At 57.5% G+C, this 25,546-nt stretch overlaps 1 protein-coding gene across 5 annotated transcripts; it reads left to right on the plus strand.

The window, feature by feature from the left end:
* HNRNPC (heterogeneous nuclear ribonucleoprotein C) lies at nucleotides 1–25,546 on the plus strand. Of its 5 annotated transcripts, none has more exons than XM_075135288.1 (9): nucleotides 1–79; nucleotides 2,509–2,536; nucleotides 5,183–5,505; nucleotides 22,422–22,497; nucleotides 22,677–22,724; nucleotides 22,807–22,967; nucleotides 23,054–23,155; nucleotides 23,267–23,424; nucleotides 25,233–25,546. In XM_075135288.1, exons 3-9 carry the CDS (start codon nucleotides 5,265–5,267, stop codon nucleotides 25,314–25,316), a joined length of 870 nt encoding a protein of 289 aa, XP_074991389.1. In that variant the 5' UTR covers nucleotides 1–79; nucleotides 2,509–2,536; nucleotides 5,183–5,264; the 3' UTR covers nucleotides 25,317–25,546. The 5 variants fall into 5 exon arrangements, with proteins under 5 accessions (XP_074991389.1, XP_074991388.1, XP_074991387.1 ...); XM_075135287.1 differs by having other exon boundaries at nucleotides 5,273–5,505; nucleotides 22,422–22,536; XM_075135286.1 differs by having other exon boundaries at nucleotides 2–79; nucleotides 22,422–22,536.

Consider the following 25,546-nt stretch of genomic DNA (forward strand, 5'->3'; position numbering starts at 1 on the left):
AGGGCGGCGCGGGCGCCATTTTGTGAGCAGCCCCCGAAGGCGGCGGCGGCGGCGGCGGGAGCGGAGCGGGGCCGGAGCGGTGAGGGGAGCGGGGGAGGCGGGGGGGAGACCCACGGCGGGGGGGGGACACGACACCGGGGGTGGGGGGACACGCGTGGGAGAAGCGGATTGGGGAGGGAGGGGAAGGGGGGGGGGAAATAATGGCGGCCCCATCTCCCTCACGCCGTGAGGGAGCGAGGCGGGAAGATGAAGGGGGGGGGAGGATGAGGAGGGGGGCGGGGAGGGGGGGAAGATTGGGGGGGGGGATGGGGGCGGGGGGGGGCCGAGGGGGAGGATGGGGGGGGGGCGCCTCGGCTCTCTGAGAGGGGGGCGTGGTTTAGGCGGTGGGGGCGTGGTTTAGGCACCGAGGGGAGGTTTGGGCGTGGCTGAGGCCCTGGGAGGCGTGGTTTAGGCCCGGGGGGGCGTTCTTTCGGCGGCGGGGGCGTGGTTTAGGTATTGGGGCGTGGTCGAGGCACCGAGGTGAGGTTGAGGCCTTGGTGGGCGTGGTCGAGGCCTTGGTGGGCGTGGCTTAGGCCTTGAGGTGATGTTTAGGCGGTGGTGGGCGTGGCTTCGGCACGGAGGCGTGGCTTGTGCGCTCGTGGGCGTGGTTTAGGCAGTGGGGGGCGTGGCTCAGGCCCTGAGCTGAGGTTGAGGCATGGGGGGGAGGGCGTGGTTTGGGGGCGTGGTTTAGGCACTGGTGAGGCCTGAGCACCGGTGGGCGTGGCCTGGGCACTGATGGGCGTGTTTGAGGCATTGGGGGGGCGTGGTTTAGACAGGTGATGTTTAGGTATGTGGGGGCGTGGTTTAGCCTTTGGGGGCGTGGCTTAGGCCGCGCGGCTGAGGTTTAGGCAGTGATGGGCGTGGCTTAGTCACAGGTGAGGTTTGGGCACGTAGGGGCGGGGTTTAGGCGTGGGGGCGTGGCTTAGGCACTGGTGGGCGTGGTTTAGGCGCCGGGGGGGCGTGGCCTGGGGGGGTGGGGGTGGTGGCTCCTTGTGCTTCTCTTCCAGGCTCCTCTGGCAGCGTGGCCCCTCCCCTCCCCCCCCCCCCCCCACATTTGGGGGGTCCCCCCTCCCCCCCCCGCCTCGTTTAGGGGGGTGAATCCCCCCCCGCCGCCATTTTAGGGGGGGTAAACCCCCCCCCGCCGCCATTTTAGGGGGGTGAATCCCCCCCCGCCGCCATTTTGGGGGGGGTAAATCCCCCTTTCCCGCCATTTTGGGGGGGTGACAGGGTCTAAAACCCCTTTTCCGCCCCATTTTGGGGGTCAAAAGAGCCTAAGTCCCCTCCCCCCCCTCCCCCCCCCCGGCACTTTTGGGGTGAAATCCCCTTTTTTCCAGGTGATTCCGGAAGCGAAAGCGGCCGAAAACGCCTTTTCCGCCTCTTTTTTTTTGGGGGGGGGGGGGGGGGAAATCCCCTCCCGCCTTCCCCTCCCCCCACCCCATTTTTTGGGGGGCAAATCGGGGGAAATCCCCGTTTTTCCACCTCGTTTTTGGGGGGGGCCCAAAATGGGCAAAAATCCCATTTTTTCGCTCCCTTTTGGAGGGGAAAAAAATCCCCTTTTCCGGGTCATTTTTGGGGTGAAACCGGGTAAATTGGGGTCACGGCAGCGTCCCGCCCCTCCCCCCCCCCTCTTTTTGGGGCCCAATGAGGGAAAACCCCCATTTCCCACCTCCGTTTTGGGGGGGCAAAACCCCCCTTCCCCCCCATCATTTTGGGGGCCCCTCCCCCCCAACTTTTGGGCCCCCCCCCAACTTTTGGCCCCCCCCCAACTTTTGCCCCCCCCCCCCCAACTTTTGGGGCCCCTCCCCCCTCCCAATTTGGGGGGCCCAACCCCCCTCCCCCCCCCCCTTAAAATTTGGGGCAAAACGCCTCCATTTTCACCCTTTCCCGCCAAAAGATGGGGGGGGGGGGGGGGGCAAAACGGGGTTAAGCCCCTCCCCCCCGCCCCTCCCCCCCCCGCCGCCATTTTTGGCGCCAAATCCCCCCCCCCCCCAAATTATGGGACCCAACCCCAAACCCCCCCTTTTTCACCCCAAAACCCCCGCCCCCCCCCTTTCCCTTTCTCCCTCCGCCCCTCCCCCACAAGGGGGGGGGGCCGCCCCTCCCCCACACCGCGAGGGGGGGGGGGAGGGGCCCCCCCAAATTTGGGGGGGAGGGGGGGGGGTCGCTCAACCTCTCCCCTTCTCCTTCCACAGGGCCCAGCGAGCGGCGGAGCCGGCCCCTCCCCCCCCCCCCCGCGCCCCTCCCCCACCCCCCCTTCCCCCCCCCCCCCCGCCGCCATTTTGCCCCCCCCCCCCCCCCCAAAAAAAGAACAAATGGGGGGGGGGAAGGGGGGTGGGGGAGGGGGAAGGGGGGCGCGGGGGCGGGGCCGCGTTTTGGGGGGCGGGGCAGCGGGGGGGGGCCGGCCCGCCCCTCCCCCGGCCCCGCCCCCCCCCCTAACCCCCCCGCCCCCCCTCTTTTGTCTTTTCACAGCGCGATTTTTTTAGAGCCGGCGGCGACCGTAAGTGCCAAATTCTCCTCTTTTTTCCCCCAAAAACAAAAGAAAGGGAGTTTTATTTGCCCCGCCCCCCCGCCCCGCCCCCCACCCGGCCCCGCCCCCCTCCCCCCCATGGCGTCGCCACGCGCCCCCCCTCCCCCCCCCCGACGCCGCGTTTAAACCCCACCCCCCCCCCCCCCCCACAAAATGCCCCGGATGGGGGGCGGGGCTGGGCTGCCCCGCCCTTCCCCCCCCAGCCCCGCCCCCTTCCTCCCCGCCCCCCGCCGCTATTTTAAGGGGTTTTGAGTCTTTTTGATTATTTTTGGGGTTTTTTTTTTTTAGTTTTTTTTTTTTTTAATTTTTTTTTTTTTTAATTTTTTAATATTTTTTTTTTTTATTTTTTTTCATTTTTTTTTTTTTTTTCCCGGCCGTTTTTTTGCGGGCCCGCCCCTCCCCCCCCGCCCCTCAAGCCCCGCCCCCTCTTCCGCCCCTCCCCCCCCCCCCCTTCCGCCGCCGCCGACCCACGGACGCCCCTCCCCCCCCCATCCACCGGAGCGGCTCGACCCCCCCCTCCCCCCCACGGTAAGAGCGGGGGCTCGTTAACGAGGGCTCGTTAACGAGGCGGGGTTAATTAAGGGCGGGGGAGGGGTCCCAAAAGCGGGGTGCGGGGGGAGGGGGGGATCCCTCGTTAATTTGCTAACGAGCGGCGTTGACGGGGGGGGGTCGTTAATTAGCGGCGGGGGGTCGTTAATTAGCGGCGTCGACGGGGTGTCGCTAACGAGCGGCGTCGACGGGGGTCGCTAATTAGCGGCGTTGAAGGGGGTCGCTAATTAGCAGCATCGACGGGGGTCGTTAATTAGCGGCGCTGATAGGGGAGACCCCAAGGCGTGGGGGTGGTTCGGGGTCCGGGTAATTAATGAGGGAGCGGCTCGTTAGGGTGGGATGGGAAGGAGGGAGGGGCTAACGAGCGGCGTTAACGAAGGGGGAGGCTAACGAGGGGCGTTGACGAGCGGGGGTGGAGGTGAGAGCGGGAGGGACTGGTGTGGAGCTGGTTTGGGGTCCCGGTAATTAATTGAGGGGGGGGTTGAGTCCCTCGTTAGGGCGGGACGCTAACGAGGGGCGCTAACGAGCGTGGAGGTGGAGGTTGGCTGATGGAGCCCCCTCCCCCAAGGTCTGGAGCTAATTAAGGCCCCCCAAAACCACTTGCGGGGGTCAAAGCCTCGTTAGAGCGGTCAGAGGGGCCTGACGCTAATGAGTATCGTTAACGATGAGTGGCCGCTAACGAGCGAGCGGCGTGGGGGGTGCCGATTGGCTGATGGCAGAGAGCTTGAGGTCTGGCGCTAATTAGGGCCCCCCAAAACCACTTGGGGGGGTCTTAGGGCCCTCATTAGAGGAGATTTGGGGTCCTAGAGTTAACGAGCGTGGCTAACGATGATCGCCGCTAACGAGCGAGGGGTGCAGAGGTGGTGGTTGGTTAATGGACACCACGGAGGTGACGACGACCTCGAGGTCTGGCGCTAATTAGGGCCCCCCAAAACCACTTGGGGGGCCTCACCCCCCCTCATTAGAGGAGATTTGGGGTCCTAGAGTTAACGAGCATGGCTAACGATCGTTGCCGCTAACGAGCAGGTGGCACAGAGGTGGTGGTTGGTTGATGGACACCATGGAGGTGATGACGACCTCGAGGTCTGGTGCTAATTAGGGCCCCCCAAAACCACTTGGGGGGGTCTTAGGGCCCTCATTAGAGGAGATTAAGACTTCTAGAGTTAACGAGCATGGCTAACGATCGTCGCCGCTAACGAGCAGGTGGCACAGAGGTGGTAGTTGGTTGACGGACACCATGGAGGTGATGACGACCTCGAGGTCTGGCGCTAATTAGGGCCCCCCAAAACCCCTTGGGGGGGTCTTAGGGCCCTCATTAGAGGAGATTCGGGGTCCTAGAGTTAACGAGCGTGGCTAACGATTGTCGCCGCTAACGAGCGAGGGGTGCAGAGATGGTGGTTGGTTAATGGACACCACGGAGGTGATGACGACCTCGAGGTCTGGTGCTAATTAGGGCCCCCCAAAACCACTTGGGGGGGTCTTAGGGCCCTCATTAGAGGAGATTAAGACTTCTAGAGTTAATGAGCATGGCTAACGATCGTCGCCGCTAACGAGCAGGTGGCACAGAGGTGGTAGTTGGTTGACGGACACCATGGAGGTGATGACGACCTCGAGGTCTGGCGCTAATTAGGGCCCCCCAAAACCACTTGGGGGGGTCTTAGGGCCCTCATTAGAGGAGATTTGGGGTCCTAGAGTTAACGAGCGTGGCTAACGATGATCGCCGCTAACGAGCGAGGGGTGCAGAGGTGGTGGTTGGTTGCTGGTCACCACGGAGGTGACGACGACCTCGAGGTCTGGCGCCCCCATGGCTCCCCCCAAAACCCCTGGGTGACATCACTCACGCCCTCCGCTAACGGGGTCCGTTAACGATAACGAGGTGTGTTAACGAGGTGTGTTAATGAGGTGTTTTAACGAGGTGTGTTAACGAGGTGTGTTAACGAGGTGTGTTAACGAGGTGTGTTAACGATGAGGCGCGCTAACGAGGTAACGGCGGGCGCTCGCATGACGTCACCCAACCCCGCCCCGGCGCTGACGTCACCACCTCCCCCCTTTCCTTTTCCCCTCAAGGTTCTTCCGCCCCGCCCCCCCCCCCCTTTTTTTTTTAGCCCCGCCCCTTCCGGCCCCTCCCCTTCCCCTCCCCCCCGCCGCCATGGCCAGCAACGTGACGAACAAGACGGACCCGCGGTCGATGAACTCGCGGGTCTTCATCGGGAACCTGAACACGCTGGTGGTGAAGAAGAGCGACGTGGAAGCCATTTTCTCCAAGTACGGGAAGATCGTGGGCTGCTCCGTCCACAAAGGCTTCGCCTTCGTCCAATACGTCAACGAACGCAACGCCCGGGCGGCCGTGGCGGGGGAGGACGGGAGGATGATCGCCGGGCAGGTGCTGGGTGAGTGCGGGCGGCGGCGCGGGGGGGCGTCTTGGGGGGCTTGGAGGCCATTTTGGGGCACTTGGAGGGCATCTTGAGGGGGCTTGGGGGCCATTTTGGAGGCTACTTTGGAGCATTTGGGGTCTTTTTAGGCCATTTTGGGGCACTTGGAGGCCATTTTAGGACATCTTGGAGGCCATTTTGGGTCTTTTGGGCCTTTTAGGGCCATTTTGGGGCACTTGGAGGCCATTTTAGGACATCTTGGAGGCCATTTTTGACCAGTTTGGAGACATTTTGGGGCGGTTGGAGGCCATTTTAGGACATCTTGGAGGGCATTTTGGGTCTTTTGGGCCTTTTAGGGCCATTTTGGGGCACTTGGAGGCCATTTTAGGACATCTTGGAGGCCATTTTTGACCAGTTTGGAGACATTTTGGGGCGGTTGGAGGCCATTTTAGGACATCTTGGAGGGCATTTTTGAGCATTTTGGGCCTTTTAGGGCCGTTTTGGGGCACTTGGAGGCCATTTTAGGACACGTTGGAGGCCATTTTTGACCATTTTGGGCCTTTTTGGGCCATTTTGGGGCACTTGGAGGCCATTTTTGACCAGTTTGGGGACCTTTTGGGGCGGTTGAAGGCCATTTTGGGGCACGTGGAGGCCATTTTAGGGCACCTTGGAGGCCATTTTTGAGCATTTGGGGCCTTTTTAGGCCATTTTGGGGCACTTGGAGGCCATTTTAGGACATCTTGGAGGCCATTTTGGGTCTTTTGGGGCACGTGGAGGCCATTTTGGGGCACTTGGAGGGCATCTTGAGGGGGCTTGGGGGCCATTCTGGAGGCTACTTTGGAGCATTTGGGGCCTTTTTAGGTGTTTTGGGGCACTTGGAGGCCATTTTGGGTCTTTTGGGCCTTTTAGGGCCGTTTTGGGGCACTTGGAGGCCATTTTAGGACATCTTGGAGGCCATTTTTGACCAGTTTGGGGACATTTTGAGGCACTTGGAGGCCGTTTTGGGGCACTTGGAGGCCATTTTTGACCAGTTTGGGGACCTTTTAGGGCGGTTGGAGGCCATTTTCGGACATCTTGGAGGCCATTTTGGGTCTTTTGGGGCACATGGAGGCCATTTTTGACCAGTTTGCAGACCTTTTGGGGCAGTTGGAGGCCATTTTAGGACACCTTGGAGGCTACTTTTGAGCATTTGGGGCCTTTTTAGGCCGTTTTGGGGCACTTGGAGGCCATTTTCGGTCTTTTGGGCCTTTTAGGGCCGTTTCGGGGCACTTGGAGGCCGTTTTGGGACACTTGGAGGCCATTTTGACCAGTTTGGGGACATTTTGGGGCACTTGGAGGCCATTTTAGGACACGTTGGAGGCCATTTTTGAGCATTTTGGGCCTTTTTGGGCCATTTTGGGGCACTTGGAGGCCATTTTTGACCAGTTTGGGGACCTTTTGGGGCGGTTGAAGGCCATTTTGGGGCACTTGGAGGCCATTTTAGGGCACCTTGGAGGCTACTTTTGAGCATTTGGGGCCTTTTTGGGCAATTTTGGGGCACTTGGAGGCCGTTTTGGGACACTTGGAGGCCATTTTTGAGCATTTAGGGCCATTTTGGGGCACTTGGAGGCCATTTTTGAGCATTTTGGGCCATTTGGGGGCACTTGGAGGCCATTTTTGACCAGTTTGGAGACCTTTTGGGGCACTTGGAGGCCATTTTAGGACACGTTGGACGCCATTTTTGAGCATTTTGGGCCTTTTAGGGCCATTTTGGGGCACTTGAAGGCCATTTTGGGCCTTTTTGGGCCATTTTGGGGCACTTGGAGGCCTTTGAGGCCATTTTGGGGTGTTTTGGAGCACTTGGAGGCCATTTTTGACCAGTTTGGGGACCTTTTGGGGCACTTGGAGGCCATTTTAGGGCACTTGGAGGCCATTTTTGACCAGTTTGGAGACCTTTTGGGGCGGTTGGAGGCCGTTTTGGGGCACTTGGAGGCCATTTTTGACCAGTTTGGGGACCTTTTGGGGCACTTGGAGACCATTTTGGGGCACTTGGAGGCCATTTTGGGGCACTTGGAGGCCATTTTTGAGCATTTTGGGCCATTTGGGGGCACTTGGAGGCCATTTTTGACCAGTTTGGGGAGCTTTTGGGGCACTTGGAGGCCATTTTAGGACATCGTGGAGGCCTTTGAGGCCATTTTGGGGCGTTTTCGGCACTTGGAGGCCATTTTTGACCAGTTTGGGGACCTTTTGGGGCACTTGGAGGCCATTTTAGGGCACTTGGAGGCCATCTTGGGGGGGTTGGAGGCCATTTTAGGACACCTTGGAGGCTACTTTAGAGCATTTGGGGCCTTTTTAGGCCGTTTCAGGGCACTTGGAGGCCATTTTTGACCAGTTTGGGGATGTTTTTGGGCGCTTGGAGGCCATTTTAGGACATCTTGGAGGCCATTTCGGGTCTTTTGGGGCACTTGGAGGCCGTTTTGGGGCACTTGGAGGCCATTTTGGGGCACTTGGAGGCCATTTTAGGACACGTTGGAGGCCATTTTTGAGCTTTTTGGGCCGTTTTTGGGCACTTGGAGGCCATTTTAGGACATCTTGGAGGCCATTTTTGACCAGTTCGGGGACATTTTGGGGCGCTTGGAGGCCATTTTAGGACATCTTGGAGGCCATTTTGGGTCTTTTGGGCCTTTTAGGGCCATTTTGGGGCACTTGGAGGCCGTTTTGGGGCACTTGGAGGCCATTTTGGGGCACTTGGAGGGCATTTTTGACCAGTTTGGGGACCTTTTGGGGCATTGGAGGCCATTTTAGGACACGTTGGAGGCCATTTTTGAGCATTTAGGGCCTTTTTGGGCCATTTTGGGGCACTTGGAGGCCATTTTGGGGCACTTGGAGGCCATTTTAGGACACCTTGGAGGCCATTTTTGAGCATTTTGGGCCTTTTTGGGCCATTTTGGGGCACTTGGAGGCCATTTTTGACCAGTTTGGGGACCTTTTGGGGTGGTTTTAAGGCCATTTTGGGGCACTTGGAGGCCATTTTAGGGCACCTTGGAGGCCATTTTTGAGCATTTGGGGCCTTTTTAGGCCATTTTGGGGCACTTGGAGGCCATTTTAGGACATCTTGGAGGCCATTTTGGGTCTTTTGGGGCACGTGGAGGCCATTTTAGGGCAGTTGGAGGCCATCTTGAGGGGGCTTGGGGGCCATTTTGGAGGCTACTTTTGAGCATTTGGGGCCTTTTTAGGTGTTTTGGGGCACTTGGAGGCCGTTTTTGAGCAGTTTGGAGACATTTTGGGGTGGTTGGAGGCCATTTTAGGACATCTTGGAGGGCATTTTTGAGCATTTTGGGCCTTTTAGGGCCGTTTTGGGGCACTTGGAGGCCGTTTTGGGGCACTTGGAGGCCATTTTGGGGCACTTGGAGGCTCTTTTAGGACATCTTGGAGGCCATTTTTGAGCATTTTGGGCCTTTTAGGGCCGTTTTGGGGCACTTGGAAGCCATTTTAGGACATCTTGGAGGGCATTTTGGGTCTTTTGGGCCTTCTAGGGCCATTTTGGGGCACTTGGAGGCCATTTTGGGGCACTTGGAGGGCATCTTGAGGGGGTTGGAGGCCATTTTAGGGCACCTTGGAGGCTACTTTTGAGCATTTGGGGCCTTTTTGGGCAATTTTGGGGCACTTGGAGGCCGTTTTGGGGCACTTGGAGGCCGTTTTTGACCAGTTTGGGGACATTTTGGGGCACTTGGAGGCCATTTTTGACCAGTTTGGGGACCTTTTAGGGCACTTGGAGGCCATTTTAGGACACCTTGGAGGCTACTTTTGAGCATTTGGGGCCTTTTTAGGCCGTTTTGGGACACTTGGAGGCCATTTTAGGGCACTTGGAGGCTCTTTTAGGACATCTTGGAGGCCATTTTTGAGCATTTTCAGCCTTTTTGGGACATTTTGGGGCACTTGGAGGCCATTTTTGACCAGTTTGGGGACCTTTTGGGGCGGTTGAAGGCCATTTTGGGGCACTTGGAGGCCATTTTAGGGCACCTTGGAGGCCATTTTTGAGCATTTGGGGCCTTTTTAGGCCATTTTGGGGCACTTGGAGGCCATTTTTGAGCATTTTGGGCCATTTAGGGGCACTTGGAGGCCATTTTTGACCAGTTTGGGGAGCTTTTGGGGCACTTGGAGGCCATTTTGGGGCACTTGGAGGCCATTTTGGGGCACTTGGAGGCCATTTTTGAGCATTTTGGGCCATTTGGGGGCACTTGGAGGCCATTTTTGACCAGTTTGGGGAGCTTTTGGGGCACTTGGAGGCCATTTTGGGGCACTTGGAGGCCATTTTGGGGCACTTGGAGGCCATTTTTGAGCATTTTGGGCCATTTGGGGGCACTTGGAGGCCATTTTTGACCAGTTTGGGGAGCTTTTGGGGCACTTGGAGGCCATTTTAGGACATCGTGGAGGCCTTTGAGGCCATTTTGGGGCGTTTTCGGCACTTGGAGGCCATTTTTGACCAGTTTGGGGACCTTTTGGGGCACTTGGAGGCCATTTTAGGGCACTTGGAGGCCATCTTGGGGGGGTTGGAGGCCATTTTAGGACACCTTGGAGGCTACTTTAGAGCATTTGGGGCCTTTTTAGGCCGTTTCAGGGCACTTGGAGGCCATTTTTGACCAGTTTGGGGATGTTTTTGGGGCACTTGGAGGCCATTTTAGGACATCTTGGAGGCCATTTTTGAGCATTTTGGGCCTTTTAGGGCCGTTTTGGGGCACTTGGAGGCCGTTTTGGGGCACTTGGAGGCCGTTTTGGGGCACTTGGAGGCCATTTTGGGGCACTTGGAAGCTCTTTTAGGACATCTTGGAGGCCATTTTTGAGCATTTTGGGCCTTTTAGGGCCGTTTTGGGGCACTTGGAAGCCATTTTAGGACATCTTGGAGGCCATTTTGGGTCTTTTGGGCCTTTTAGGGCCATTTTGGGACACTTGGAGGCCGTTTTGGGGCGCTTGGAGGCCATTTTAGGACATCTTGGAGGCCATTTCGGGTCTTTTGGACCTTTTAGGGCCGTTTTCGGGCACTGGGAGACCATTTTGGGGCACTTGGAGGCCATTTTTGACCAGTTTGGGGACATTTTGGGGCGCTTGGAGGCCATGTTGGGGCACTTGGAGGCCATTTTAGGACACGTTGGAGGCCATTTTTGACCATTTTGGACCTTTTTGGGCCATTTTGGGGCACTTGGAGGCCATTTTTGACCAGTTTGGAGATCTTTTGCGGTGGTTGAAGGCCATTTTGGGGCAGTTGGAGGCCATTTTAGGACACCTTGGAGGCTGCTTTTGAGCATTTGGGGCCTTTTTAGGCTATTTTGGGGCACTTGGAGGCCATTTTAGGACATCTTGGAGGCCATTTTTGACCATTTTGGGCCTTTTTGGGCCATTTTGGGGCACTTGGAAGCCATTTTAGGACATCTTGGAGGCTGTTTTGGGTCTTTTGGGGCACGTGGAGGCCATTTTTGAGCAGTTTGGGGACATTTTGGGGCACTTGGAGGCCATTTTAGGGCACTTGGAGGCCATCTCGAGGGGGTTGGAGGCCATTTTAGGACACCTTGGAGGCTACTTTTGAGCATTTGAGGCCTTTTTAGGCCGTTTCGGGGCACTTGGAGGCCATTTTTGACCAGTTTGGGGACATTTTGGGGCGCTTGGAGGCCATTTTAGGACATCTTGGAGGGCATTTTGGGTCTTTTGGGCCTTTTAGGGCCATTTTGGGACACTTGGAGGCCGTTTTGGGGCACTTGGAGGCCATTTTGGGGCACTTGGAGGCTCTTTTAGGACATCTTGGAGGCCATTTTTGAGCATTTTGGGCCTTTTAGGGCCGTTTTGGGGCACTTGGAGGCCGTTTTAGGACATCTTGGAGGCCGTTTTGGGTCTTTTGGGGCACGTGGAGGCCATTTTTGACCAGTTTGGAGACCTTTTGGGGCACTTGGAGGCCATTTTAGGGCACTTGGAGGCCATCTTGGGGGGGTTGGAGGCCATTTTAGGACACCTTGGAGGCTACTTTTGAGCATTTGGGGCCTTTTTAGGCCGTTTTGGGGCACTTGGAGGCCATTTTTGACCAGTTTGGAGACATTTTGGGGTGCTTGGAGGTCGTTTTGGGGCACTTGGAGGCCTTTTTAGGACATCTTGGAGGCCATTTTGGGTCTTTTGGGCCTTTTACGGCCATTTTGGGGCACTTGGAGGCCGTTTTAGGACACCTTGGAGGCTACTTTTGAGCATTTTGGGTCTTTTAGGGCCATTTTGGGGCACTTGGAGGCCATTTTTGACCAGTTTGGAGACATTTTGGGGCACTTGGAGGCCATTTTAGGACACCTTGGAGGCCATTTTTGAGCATTTGGGGCCTTTTTAGGCCGTTTTGGGGCACTTGGAGGCCATTTTAGGACATCTTGGAGGCCATTTTGGGTCTTTTGGGGCACGTGGAGGCCATTTTAGGGCACTTGGAGGCCATCTTGAGGGGGCTTGGGGGCCATTTTGGATGCTACTTTTGAGCATTTGGGGCCTTTTTAGGCCATTTTGGGGCACTTGGAGGCCGTTTTGGGGCACTTGGAGGCTTTGAGGCCATTTTGGAGACCTTTTGGGGCGGTTGAAGGCCATTTTGGGGCACTTGGAGGCCATTTTGGGGCACTTGGAGGCCGTTTTGGGGCACTTGGAGGCCATTTTGGGGCACTTGGAGGCTCTTTTAGGACATCTTGGAGGCCATTTTTGAGCATTTTGGGCCCTTTTGGGGCACTTTGAGGCCATTTTTGAGCAGTTTGGGGACGTTTTCAGGGGCTTGGAGGCCATTTTGGGGTGCTTGGAGGCATTTGAGGCCATTTTGGGGTGTTCTGGGGCACTTGGAGGCTGTTTTTGACCAGTTTGGGGACATTTTGGGGCACTTGGAGGCCATTTTAGGGCACTTGAAGGGCATCTTGGGGGGCTTGGAGGCCATTTTAGGGCACCTTGGAGGCTACTTTTGAGCATTTGGGGCCTTTTAGGGCCGTTTTGGGGCACTTGGAGGCCGTTTTGGGGCACTTGGAGGCCATTTTGGGTCTTTTGGGCCTTTTAGGGCCGTTTTGGGGCACTTGGAGGCCATTTTTGACCATTTTGGGCCTTTTTGGGCCATTTTGGGGCACTTGGAGGCCATTTTTGACCAGTTTGGGGACTTTTTGGGGCGCTTGGAGGCCATGTTGGGGCACTTGGAGACCATTTTAGGACATGTTGGAGGCCATTTTTGAGCATTTTGGGCCTTTTAGGGCCATTTTGGTCACTTGGAGGCCATTTTGGGGCGCTTGGAGGCCATTTTGGGTCTTTTGGGCCTTTTAGGGCCGTTTTGGGGCACTTCGAGGCCATTTTGGGGCACTTGGAGGCCTTTGAGGCCATTTTGGGGTGTTTTGGGGCACTTGGAGGCCATTTTTGACCAGTTTGGGGACGTTTTCAGGTGCTTGGAGGCCGTTTTGGGGCACTTGGAGGCCATTTTTGACCAGTTTGGAGACCTTTTGGGGCAGTTGGAGGCCGTTTTGGGGCACTTGGAGGCCATTTTGGGGCACTTGGAGGCCATTTTGGGGCACTTGGAGGCCATTTTTGAGCATTTTGGGCCATTTGGGGGCACTTGGAGGCCATTTTAGGACATCTTGGAGGCCTTTGAGGCCGTTTTGGGGCACTTGGAGGCCATTTTGGGGCACTTGGAGGCCATTTTTGACCAGTTTGGGGACATTTCAGGTGCTTGGAGGCCGTTTTGGGGTGCTTGGAGGCCATTTTAGGACACCTTGGAGGCCATTTTGGGTCTTTTGGGCCTTTTAGGGCCGTTTTGGGGCACTTGGAGGCTCTTTTAGGACATCTTGGAGGCCATTTTTGAGCATTTTGGGCCTTTTTGGGCCATTTTGGGACACTTGGAGGCCATTTTTGACCAGTTTGGGGACGTTTTCAGGAGCTTGGAGCCCATTTTGCAGCACTTGGAGGCCGTTTTTGACCAGTTTGGGGACATTTTAGGGCGCTTGGAGGCCTTTTTAGGACATCTTGGAGGCCATTTTGGGTCTTTTGGGCCTTTTAGGGCCGTTTTGGGGCACTTGGAGGCTCTTTTAGGACATCTTGGAGGCCATTTTTGAGCATTTTGGGCCTTTTTAGGCCATTTTGGGGCACTTGGAGGCCATTTTTGACCAGTTTGGGGACGTTTTGGGGCACTTGGAGGCCATTTTGGGGCACTTGGAGGCCGTTTTTGACCAGTTTGGGGACGTTTTGGGGCGCTTGGAGGCCTTTTTAGGACACCTTGGAGGCCATTTTGGGTCTTTTGGACCTTTTAGGGCCGTTTTCAGGCACTGGGAGACCATTTTGGGGCACTTGGAGGCCATTTTGGGCCTTTTTGGGCCATTTTGGGGTACTTGGAGGCCTTTGAGGCCATTTTGGGGTGTTTTGGGGCACTTGGAGGCCATTTTTGACCAGTTTGGGGACGTTTTCAGGTGCTTGGAGGCCGTTTTGGGGCACTTGGAGGCTGTTTTGGGGCGCTTGGAGGCCATTTTTGAGCATTTTGGGCCTTTTTTCGGCCATTTTGGGGCACTTGGAGGCCATTTTTGACCAGTTTGGAGACCTTTTGGGGCACTTGGAGGCCATTTTGGGGCACTTGGAGGCCATTTTTGAGCATTTTGGGCCATTTGGGGGCACTTGGAGGCCGTTTTTGACCAGTTTGGGGATGTTTTGGGGCACTTGGAGACCATTTTTGACCAGTTTGGGGACCTTTTAGGGCAGTTGGAGGCCATTTTAGGATACCTTGGAAGCTCCTTTTGAGCATTTTGGGCCTTTTTAGGCCATTTTGGGGCACTTGGAGGCCATTTTGGGGCACTTGGAGGCCATTTTAGGACATCTTGGAGGCCATTTTTGACCAGTTTGGGCCTTTTTGGTCCATTTTGGGGCACTTGGAGGCCATTTTTGACCCTTTTGGTGCGTTTTGGGGCACTTGGAGGCCATTTTGGGGCACTTGGAGGCCATTTTAGGACACGTTGGAGGCCATTTTTGACCATTTTGGGCCTTTTGGGGCCACTTTGAGGTACTTGGAGACCACTGTTGACCAGTTTGAGGACATTTTGGGGCACTTGGAAGCCATTTTTGACCAGTTTGGGAGGTTCTGGGCCTTTTGGGGCCATTTTTAGGGCACATGGAGGCCATTTTGGGGCCTGTGGAGGCCATTTTGGGGTGTTTTGGGCTTTTTAGAGCCGTTTTGGTGCACTTGGAGGCCATTTTAGGACACCTTGGAGGCCATTTTGGGTCTTTTGGACCTTTTAGGGCCGTTTTCAGGCACTGGGAGGCTGCTTTTGAGCATTTGGGCCTTTTTGGGCAATTTTGGGGCGCTTGGAGGCCATTTTTGACAAGTTTGGGGACATTTTGGGGTGGTTGGAGGCCATTTTAGGCCATCTTGGAGGGCATTTTTGACCATTTTGGGCCTTTTTGGGACATATTGGGGCACTTGGAGGCCATTTTTGACCAGTTTGGGGACGTTTTGGGGCGCTTGGAGGCCATTTTGGGGTGTTTTTGGCCTTTTAGGGCCTTTTTTGGGGCACTTGGAGGGCATTTTAGGACACCTTGGAGGCCATTTTTGACCAGTTTGGAGATGTTTTGGGGCGTTTGGAGGCCATTTTAGGACATGTTGGAGGCCATTTTTGAGCATTTTGGGCCTTTTTGGGCCATTTTGGGGTGCTTGGAGACCATTTTGGGGTACTTGGAGGCTATTTTAGGACACGTTGGAGGCTACTTTTGACCATTTGGGGCCTTTTGGGGCCATTTTGGGGCGCTTGGAGGCCATTTTGGGGCACTTGGAGGCCACTTTTGACCATTTTGGGGTGTTTTGGGGCACTTGGAGGCCATTTTGGGGCACCTTGGAGGCCATTTTTGAGCATTTTGGGCCTTTTGGGGCCATTTTGGGGCGCTTGGAGGCCGTTTTTGACCAGTTTGGGGACCTTTTGCAGTGCTTGGAGGCCATTTTGGGGCCTTTGGAGGCCATTTTAGGACACCTTTGAGGCTTTTTGGGGGCGTTTTGGGGCACTTGGTGGCCATTTTAGGGTGATTTAGGGCTTTTGGGCCCATTTTGGGGTGCTTGGAGGCCATTTTGGGGCGTTTGGAGGCCTTCAAGGCCATTTTGGGGCAGTTGGAGGCCATTTTAGGACATCTTGGAGGCCATTTTTGACCATCATGGGCCGTTTTGGGCCTTTTTCGGCCATTTTGGGGCACTTGGAGGCCATTTTTGACCAGTTTGGAGATGTTTTGGGGTGCTTGAAAGCCGTTTTAGGACAACTTGGAGGCATTTGAGGCCATTTTGGTGCATTTTGGGGCACTTGGAGGCCATTTTTGACCATTTTGGGATGTTTTTGGCCTTTTGGGGCCGCTTTGGGGCACTTGGAGGCCGTCTTGGGTCACTTGGAGGCCATTTTAGGGCGTTTTGGGGCTTTTGGGCCCATTTTGGGGCCCTTGGAGGCCATTTTAGGACACGTTGGAGGCCATTTTTGACCATTTTGAGGCCATTTTGGGGCGCTTGGAGGCCATTTTTGACCAGTTTGGGACGTTTTGGGCCTTTTGGGGCCGCTTTGGGGCATTTGGAGGCCACTTTGGGGCGCTTGGAAGCCATTTTTGACCAGTTTGGAGATGTTTTGGGGCGCTTGGAGACCATTTTAGGACATCGTGGAGGCCTTTTTTGACCATTTTGGGACATTTTGGGCCTTTTGGGGATATTTTGGGGCACTTGGACACCATTTTTGACCATTTTGGGGCCATTTGGGGCCTCTTGGAGGCCATTTTGGGGCACTTGGAGGCCATTTTTGACCATTTTGGGGCCTTTGGAGGCCATTTAAGACCTCTTGGAGGCCATTTTTGACCGTTTTGGAGGCCGTTTGGGGCCTTTTGGGCCGTTTTGGGATGTTTTGGAGCTGTTTTGGCCTTTTTGGGCCATTTTGGGGCATTTGGAGGCCATTTTTGACCATTTTGGGTATGTTTTGGGGCCTTTGGAGGCCATTTTTGACCATTTTTAACCATTTTGGGATGTTTTGGAGCCATTTGGGGGCACTTGGAGGCCATTTTTGACCATTTTGAGGACATTTTGGGCCTTTTGGGGCCCTTTTGGGACATTTGGAGGCCGTTTCAGGACATCTTGGAAGCCGTTTTGGGCTTTTTTGGGCCTTTTCGAGCCATTTTGGGCCATCTTGGAGGCCATTTTTTACCATTTTGGGATGTTTTGGGGCATTTGGAGGCCGTTTTTGACCATTTTGGGGCCATCTTGGAGGCCGTTTGGGGCCTTTTGGGGCCTTTTGGGGGTGTTTGGGGGCCATTCTGGGGCATTTGCAGGCCATTTTGGGAGGTTTTGGGCCATTTTGGGTGGTTTTGGGCCTTTTGGGCCCATTTTGGGACATCCTGGAGGCCATTTTGGGCAATTTTGAGGCAATTTTTGGCCGTTTTGGGAAGTTTTGGGCCTTTTGGGACATTTTGGAGGCCTTTTGGGGCCCTCTTGGGGGTCATTTTGGACAATTTTGGGTCATTTGGAGCTGTTTTGGGCCATTTGGAGGCCATTTTGGGTGGTTTTGGGCCGTTTTGGACCATTTTGGGGCCATTTCGATGCTCTTTTGGGCCTTTTGGGGCATTTTGGGCCACTTTAGGCCATTTTGGAGCATTTGAGGCCGTCTTGGGACATCTTGGAGGCCATTTTCAGCCATTTTGGGGCACGTTGAGGCCATTTGGGGCCTTTTTGGGCCCTTTTGGGACATTTTGGAGCCTTTTGGGACATTTTGGAGGCCTTTTGGGACATTTTGGAGTCCTTTTGGGGCCATTTTGGCACCTTTTGGGGCCATTTTCAGCCTTTTGGGGCGATTTTGGGACGTCTTGGAGGCAGTTTTTGGCTGTTTTGGGGCCATTTTGGGACATTTTGGAACGTTTTGGGGCCATTTGAGGCCGTTTTGGGCCATTTTGGACCATTTTGGTGCATTTTGGGACATCGTGGAGACCTTTTTTGGCCATTTTTGAGCCATTTTTGGCCATTTGTCGCCTTTGGGGGGCATTTTGAGGCCATTTGGGACCGTTTTGGGGCTGTTTTGGGCCTTTTGGGGCCATTTTGGAGTCGTTTGGAGCCATTTGGGGGCATTTTGGGATATTTTGGGCCTTTTGGAGGCCCTTTGGGGCAATTTTGGAGCATTTTGGGCAGTTTTGGACCATTTTGGAGCCATTTGGGGACCATTTTGGAGGATATTTTTTGGGGGGGCCATTTTGGGGCCATTTTTGGCTGTTTTGGGGCCGCTTTGGGGCCATTTTCGCCCGTTTTTGGTCATTTTGGGGCCAATTTGGGCCAGTTTTGGCCATTTTTGGCCGTTTTGGGGCCGGTTTTGGCCATTTTGGGGCCGTTTTGGGGCCGTTTGGGCCATTTTCGGACGTGTGGAGGCCGTTTTTGGACGTTTGGAAGCCATTTTGGGCCATTTTGGATGTTTTGGAGCATTTTCAGGAGATTTGGAGACACCTTGGAAGCCATTTTGAGCCATTTGGGGCCGTTTTGGGACAATTTGAGGCTGTTTTGGGCCGTTTTTGAGCCATTTTGGGGCCATTTTTGGCCATTTTCGGACCTTTGGGGACATTTTGAGACCATTTGGGGCCATTTTGGCCGTTTTTGGGCATTTTGGAGGCTGTTTTGGATCATTTTGGGGCATTTAAGGCCATTTGGGGCCATTTTGGAGGCCATTTTGGGGCATTTTGAGGCCATTTAGGCCAATTTTGGAGCATTTGGAGGCCGTTTTGGGGCCATTCGGGGACATTTTGGGACATTTGGAGACCGTTTGGGGACATCTTGGACGGCATTTTGGGGCATTCTGGGGCAATTTTGGAGGCCGTTTTGGGACATTTTGGAGGCCGTTTTTGGACATTTTTGGATATTTTGGGACGTTCTGGGCTATTTTGGGACATCTTGGAGACCGCTTGGGGCCTTTGGGGGCCATTTTGGGCCTTTTAGGCCGTTTTGAGACATCTTGGAGGTTGTTTTTGGAACATTTTGGGCTGTTTTGGAACATTTTGGGCTGTTTTGGAACATTTTGGGCTGTTTTGGAACATTTTGGGCCGTTTTGGGGCTATTTTGGGCCATTTTGGGGCTATTTGGGGCCACTTTGGCCATTTTTTGGACATTTTTGGCCGGTTTGGGGCCCCTTTGGGCCATTTTTGGGGTGGTTTTGGGCCATTTGGGGCCATCTTGGAGGCCCTCAAGGGAGGTTCAGGCAGGTTCCCTCCGCGCTGCGTTGGGCGATGGCTGACGCCGGAGCCCAGCAGCTGGTCCATAGGTGACGTGGTGACGCCTCCGGGTGGCCCTATAGACCTTCAGGGTGGCCCTATGGACCTCCAGGTGGCCTTATAGACCTTCAGGGTGGCCTTATGGACCTCCAGGTGGCCCTATAGACCTTCAGGGTGGCCCTGTAGACCTCCAAGTGCCCCTGTGGACCTTCGGGGTGGCCCTATGGACCTCCAGGTGGCCCTATGGACCTTCAGAGGGGCCCTATGGACCTCCCAAGTGCCCCTGTGGACCTTCAGGGTGGCCCTATGGACCTCCAGGTGGCCCTATGGACCTTCAGAGGGGCCCTGTAGACCTCCAGATGGCCCTGTGGACCTTCAGGGTGGCCCTGTGGACCTCCAGGTGGGCCTATAGACCTTCAGGGTGGCCCTATGGACCTTCAGAGTAGCCCTATGGACCTTCAGGGTGGCCCTGTGGACCTTCAGAGTAGCCCTATGGACCTCCAGGTGGCCCTATAGACCTTCAGGGTGTCCCTATGGACCTCCAGGTGGGCCTGTGGACCTTCAGGGTGGCCCTGTAGACCTTCAGGGTGGCCCTATAGACCTTCACAGTAGCCCTATGGATCTCCAGGTGGCCCTGTAGACCTTCAGGGTGTCCCTATGGACCTCCAGGTGGGCCTGTGGACCTTCAGGATGGCCCTGTAGACCTTCAGGGTGGCCCTAGGGACCTTCAGAGTAGCCCTATGGATCTCCAGGTGGCCCTATGGACCTTCAGGGTAGCCCTATGGACCTTCAGGGTGGCCCTGTGGACCTTCAGGGTGGCCCTAGGGACCTTCAGAGTAGCCCTGTGGATCTCCAGGTGGCCCTATAGACCTTCAGGGTGGCCCTATGGACCTCCAGGTGGGCCTGTGGACCTTCAGGGTGGCCCTAGGGACCTTCAGAGTAGCCCTGTGGATCTCCAGGTGGCCGTATAGACCTTCAGAGTAGCCCTATGGATCTCCAGGTGGCCCTGTAGACCTTCAAGGTGGCCTTGTGGATCTCCAGGGTGACCCTGTAGACCTTCGGGGTGGCCCTATGGATCTTCGGAGTGGCCCTATGGATCTCTGGGGTGGCTGTGTAGACCCTCCGGGTGGCCCTATAGACCTCCAGGTGGCCCTATGGACCTTCACGATGGCCCTGTGGACCTCCGGGGTGGCCCTGTGGACCTTCAGGGTGGCCCTGTAGACCTTCGGGTGGCCCTATAGACCTTCAAGGTGGCCCTATGGACCTCCAGGTGGCCCTATGGACCTTCTGGGTGGCCCTATAGACCTCCAGGTGGCCCTATAGATCTTCAGGGTGGCCCTATGGACCTTCGGGGTGGCCCTGTAGACCTTCTGGGTGGCCCTATAGACCTCCAGGTGGCCCTATAGACCTTCAGGGTGGCCCTATGGACCTCCAGGTGGCCCTGTAGACCTTCGGGGTGGCCCTATGGACCTCCAGGTGGCCCTATAGACCTTTGGGGTGGCCCTATGGACCTCCAGACCCTATAGGTTGCCCCCAGCCCCATAGGTGACGTTGTGACACCTCCCGCTGGCCCCACGGACCCCCACCTGCCCCCAGAGGTTGCCACCAGCCCCAGTGGCCACCCCCTGCCCCCTCCAGGTGGCCCTGCCTGGGCCCCACCAGGGACCCCCACCCTGGGCGCTGGGGGCCCCAACCCCCCCCGCCCCAGAGGGGCCCCCAAAACCCCCCCAAACCCCCCCCAGCCCCATAAATGCCCCATAGACCCCCCCAAAACCCCCCCAAAACTCCCCACAGACGCCCCACAGACCCCCCAAACCCCCTCCCCAGCCCCATAGACCCCCCAAAACCCCTCCCCGGACCCATAAGTGCCCCACAGACCCCCCAAAACTCCCCACAGACCCCCCAAACCCCCTCCCCAGCCCCATAAGTGCCCCATGGACCCCCCAAACCCCCTCCCCAGCCCCATAGACCCCCCAAAACCCCCTCCCAGCCCCATAAGTGCCCCATGGACCCCCAAAACCCCCTCCCCAGCCCCATAAGTGCCCCATAGACCCCCCAAAACTCCCCACAGACGCCCCACAGACCCCCCCAAAACCCCCTCCCCAGCCCCATAGACCCCCCAAAACCCCTCCCCGGACCCATAAGTGCCCCACAGACCCCCCAAAACTCCCCACAGACCCCCCAAACCCCCTCCCCAGCCCCATAAGTGCCCCATGGACCCCCCAAACCCCCTCCCCAGCCCCACAGACCCCCCCAAACCCCCTCCCAGCCCCATAAGTGCCCCATAGACCCCCCAAAACCCCCCCAGCCCCATAGACCCCCCCAAACCCCCTCCCCAGCCCCATAAGTGCCCCACAGACCCCCCAAAACTCCCCACAGATGCGCCATAGACCCCCAAAACCCGCTCTCCAGCCCCACCGACCCCCCAAACCCCCTCCCCAGCCCCACAGACCCCCCCAAACCCCCTCCCCAGCCCCATAAGTGCCCCATGGACCCCCCAAAACCCCCTCCCCAGCCCCATAGACCCCCCCAAAGCCCCTCCCCAGCCCCATAAGTGCCCCATGGACCCCCAAAACCCCCTCCCCAGCCCCATAAGTGCCCCACAGACCCCCCAAAACTCCCCACAGATGCCCCATAGACCCCCCAAAACCCTCTCCCAGCCCCATAAGTGCCCCATAGACCCCCCCAAAACCCCCTCCCAGCCCCATAAGTGCCCCACAGACCCCCCCAAACCCCCCCCAGCCCCATAAGTGCCCCATGGACCCCCCCAAACCCCCTCCCCAGCCCCATAAGTGCCCCACAGACCCCCCCAAAACTCCCCACAGACCCCCCCCAACCCCCTCCCCAGCCCCATAAGTGCCCCATAGACCCCCCAAAACCCCCTCCCCAGCCCCACAGACCCCCCCAAACCCCCTCCCCAGCCCCATAAGTGCCCCATAGACCCCCAAAACCCCCTCCCGAGCCCCATAAGTGCCCCATAGACCCCCCAAAACCCCCTCCCCAGCCCCATAAGTGCCCCATAGACCCCCCAAAACCCCCTCCTCAGCCCCATAAGTGCCCCATAGACCCCCCAAACCCCCTCCCCAGCCCCATAAGTGCCCCATAGACCCCCCAAACCCCCTCCCCAGCCCCATAAGTGCCCCATGGACCCCCCCAAACCCCCTCCCCAGCCCCATAAGTGCCCCATAAACCCCCCAAACCCCGTCCCCAGCCCCACAGACCCCCCCAAACCCCCTCCCAGCCCCATAAGTGCCCCATAGACCCCCCAAAACCCCCTCCCCAGCCCCATAAGTGCCCCATAGACCCCCCAAAACCCCCTCCCCAGCCCCACAGACCCCCCCAAACCCCCTCCCCAGCCCCATAAGTGCCCCATAGACCCCCCAAACCCCCTCCCCAGCCCCATAAGTGCCCCATAAACCCCCCAAACCCTGTCCCCAGCCCCACAGACCCCCCCAAACCCCCTCCCAGCCCCATAAGTGCCCCATAGACCCCCCAAAACCCCCTCCCCAGCCCCATAAGTGCCCCATAGACCCCCCAAACCCCCTCCCCACCCCCACAGACCCCCCCCCCAAACCCCCTCCCCAGCCCCATAAGTGCCCCATAGACCCCCCCAAACCCCCTCCCCACCCCCACAGACCCCCCCCCAACCCCCTCCCCAGCCCCACAGACCCCCCCACCCCCCTGACGGCGGCCCCTCCCCCCCCCCCTCTGCCCCATAGATATCAACCTGGCGGCCGAGCCCAAGGTGAACCGCGGCAAGGCGGGGGTGAAGCGCTCGGCGGCCGAGATGTACGGGTCAGTAGCCGCCCCACCTTCTCCGTCCCCCCTCGTCAGGTGGGGACCCCTGGATTTTTTTTTATTCTTCTTTAAAACCCCCCCCCCCTTCGACCCTATAGATCTATAGGGGGGGAGGCGGGAAGCTCCGCCCCCCCCCTCCCCCACCAAGCCCTCACCCCATTTTCCCCCCCCCCCAGATCTTCCTTCGACCTGGATTACGACTTCCAGCGCGATTATTACGACAGGTAAAAAAAAACCCCTCCCCCGCCGCGTTTTCACCCTATAGAAGGGGCGGGGCTTGACGCCGCCCCGCCTCCCTTCCTATAGGATGTACAGCTACCCCGCCCGCGTCCCCCCTCCCCCCCCCATCGCCCGCGCCGTCGTCCCTTCCAAACGCCAACGAGTTTCCGGCAACACCTCGCGCCGGGGGAAAAGCGGCTTCAATTCCAAGAGCGGGCAACGAGGCTCCTCCTCCAAATCGGGGAAATGTGAGTGGATTGGTTGCGGGGAAAAAGGGGGCGGGGCCAGTTTTTCGGGGTGATTTACCCCATGGTTTTTTTTTTGGGGGGGGCAGTGAAAGGCGACGACCTGCAGAGCATCAAGAAGGAGCTGAGCCAGATCAAGCAGAAGGTGGACGCGCTGCTGGAGAGCCTGGAGAAGATCGAGAAGGAGCAGAGTGAGCGGCCATTTTGGGGCGAAATCCGGGGGTTTTGGGGGGGGGGGGGGCGAGGGCTCCTTTCCTTTATGGCTTTGTTTCGGTTTTCCCCTCCCCCCCCCCCCCCCACAGAGCAGAAGAGCGAGAAGGCGGAGGAGGAGCAAGGGGGCAGCTCGGCCAAGAAGGAGGAGGGGGGCGGCGGGGTGAAGGCGGAGGCGGGGGGCGAGGATTCGGCGGAGGAGGGCGACCTGCTGGATGACGAGGAGGCCGAGGAGCGGGGGGACGATCAGGTGAGGGAGCGGCGGGAGCCGGGGGGCGGAGCCCCGGAATCTGTGGGGCAGGTTCGTGGAATCCGTGGGGCGGACCCATAGAATCTGTGGGGCAGATTCATGAAATCCATAGGGTGGACCCACAGAATCTATGGGGCAGACCCACGGAATCCATGGGGCGGATCTGCGGAATCCATGGGGCAGACCCACGGAATCCATGGGGCGGACCCACGGAATCTGTGGGGCAGATTCGTGGAATCCATAGGGTGGACCTACAGAATCTATGGGGTGGACCCACGGAATCCATGGGGCGGATCCATAGAATCCATGGGGCGGATCTGCAGAATCCATGGGGCAGACCCACGGAATCCATGGGGTGGATCTGCGGAATCCATGGGGCAGACCCACGGAATCTATGGGGTGGATCCACAGAATCCATGGGGCGGATCCATACAATCCATGGGGTGGATCTGCAGAATCCATGGGGCAGACCCACGGAATCCATGGGGTGGATCTGCGGAATCCATGGGGCAGACCCACGGAATCTGTGGGGCAGATTCGTGGAATCCATAGGGTGGACCCACAGAATCCATGGGGCGGACCCACGGAATCCATGGGGCGGACCCATAGAATCCATGGGGCAGATCTGCAGAATCCATGGGGCAGACCCATGGAATCCATGGGGTAGATCTGCGGAATCCATGGGGCAGACCCACGGAATCTGTGGGGCAGATTCGTGGAATCCATAGGGTGGACCCACAGAATCCATGGGGCGGACCCACGGAATCCATGGGGCGGACCCATAGAATCCATGGGGCAGATCTGCAGAATCCATGGGGCAGACCCATGGAATCCATGGGGTAGATCTGCGGAATCCATGGGGCAGACCCACGGAATCCATGGGGCGGACCCATAGAATCCATGGGGCAGATCTGCAGAATCCATGGGGCGGACCCATGGAATCTGTGGGGCAGATTCATGGAATCCATAGGGTGGACCCCTAGAATCCATGGATTGGACCCACAGAATCCATGGGGCAGACCCACAGAATCCATGGAACGGCTCTGCAGAATCCATAGGGTGGACCCATGGAATCCATAGGGCGGATCTGCAGAATCTCTAGGGCGGACCCACGGAATCTGTGGGGCAGATTCGTGGAATCCATGGGGTGGACCCATAGAATCCATGGGGTGGATCTGTGGAATCCATAGGGTGGACCCACAGAATCTGTGGGGCAGATTCGTGGAATCCATAGGGTGGACCCACAGAATCTTTGGGGCAGACTCGTGAATTCAGTAGGGTTGACCCACAGAATCCATAGGGCAGACCCGCAGAATCCGTGGGGCGGAATCTATATGAATCATCATCTATAGAATCTATAGGCACCCCCACAGAATCTATAGAGCCAGCCCCACTGAATCCACGCAGCAGCCCCACTGAATCTATAGGGCACCCCCACTGAATCTATGGGGCCAGCCCCACTGAACCTATGGGCCCCATAGAGTGGGGCACCGCCTATAGGCCAGCCCCTTTGAATCTATAGGACCGGCCCTACCCACCGTATAGGGCAGCCCCGCCTGGGCGCCATCGTGGAATCTGTGGGGCAGCCCCACGGCATCTATGGGGCAGCCCCACGGTATCTATGGGGCAGCCCCACGGCATCTACGGGGCAGCCCCATAACCTATAAGGCAGCCTCCACGAACCTAGAGGACCCCGCCCCGCCCAATCTATAGGGCAGCCCCAGCCGCTCTATAGGGCAGCCCCACGGATTCTATGGGGCCAGCCCCACACCTCCCCCCTCTTTAACTCTGCCCCTCCCCCTCCCCAGCTCGAGTCCATCAAGGGCGACGAGAAGGAGGCGGAGGAGGGGGAGGACGACCGGGACAGCGCCAACGGCGAGGACGATTCCTAAGCCCCTCCCCCGCAAAACTGAGCCGGGACCCCTCCCCCTCCAAAAAAAAAACCCCTCCCCCACCCCACCCCTCCCCCCCCCCGCCGTGTTCGTGGTGTCGTGACCCCTCCCCCTCCCCTCCCCCCCCGTAGTTCGGCTTCACCCCCCCCCTCCCCCGTAAGTTGCCCCTCCCCCCCTTTTAATTTTGATACCTCGTTACGACTTGACGATTAAAGGACGGATGGTTTGTA

The sequence above is a fragment of the Calonectris borealis genome, chromosome 38, assembly GCF_964195595.1.
Source record: "Calonectris borealis chromosome 38, bCalBor7.hap1.2, whole genome shotgun sequence".
Lineage (NCBI taxonomy): Eukaryota > Metazoa > Chordata > Aves > Procellariiformes > Procellariidae > Calonectris > Calonectris borealis.

What these genes read in the sequence shown, in the direction of transcription:
- HNRNPC (XM_075135285.1), top strand. Translation starts at nt 5,265, where the DNA reads ATGGCCAGCAACGTGACGAACAAGACGGACCCGCGGTCGATGAACTCG. An exon ending in TCGGCGGCCGAGATGTACGG is followed by an intron (nt 22,498 to 22,676) that starts GTCAGTAGCCGC and finishes CCCCCCCCCCAG; the next exon opens with ATCTTCCTTCGACCTGGATT. An exon ending in AGGAGCGGGGGGACGATCAG is followed by an intron (nt 23,425 to 25,232) that starts GTGAGGGAGCGG and finishes CCCCCTCCCCAG; the next exon opens with CTCGAGTCCATCAAGGGCGA.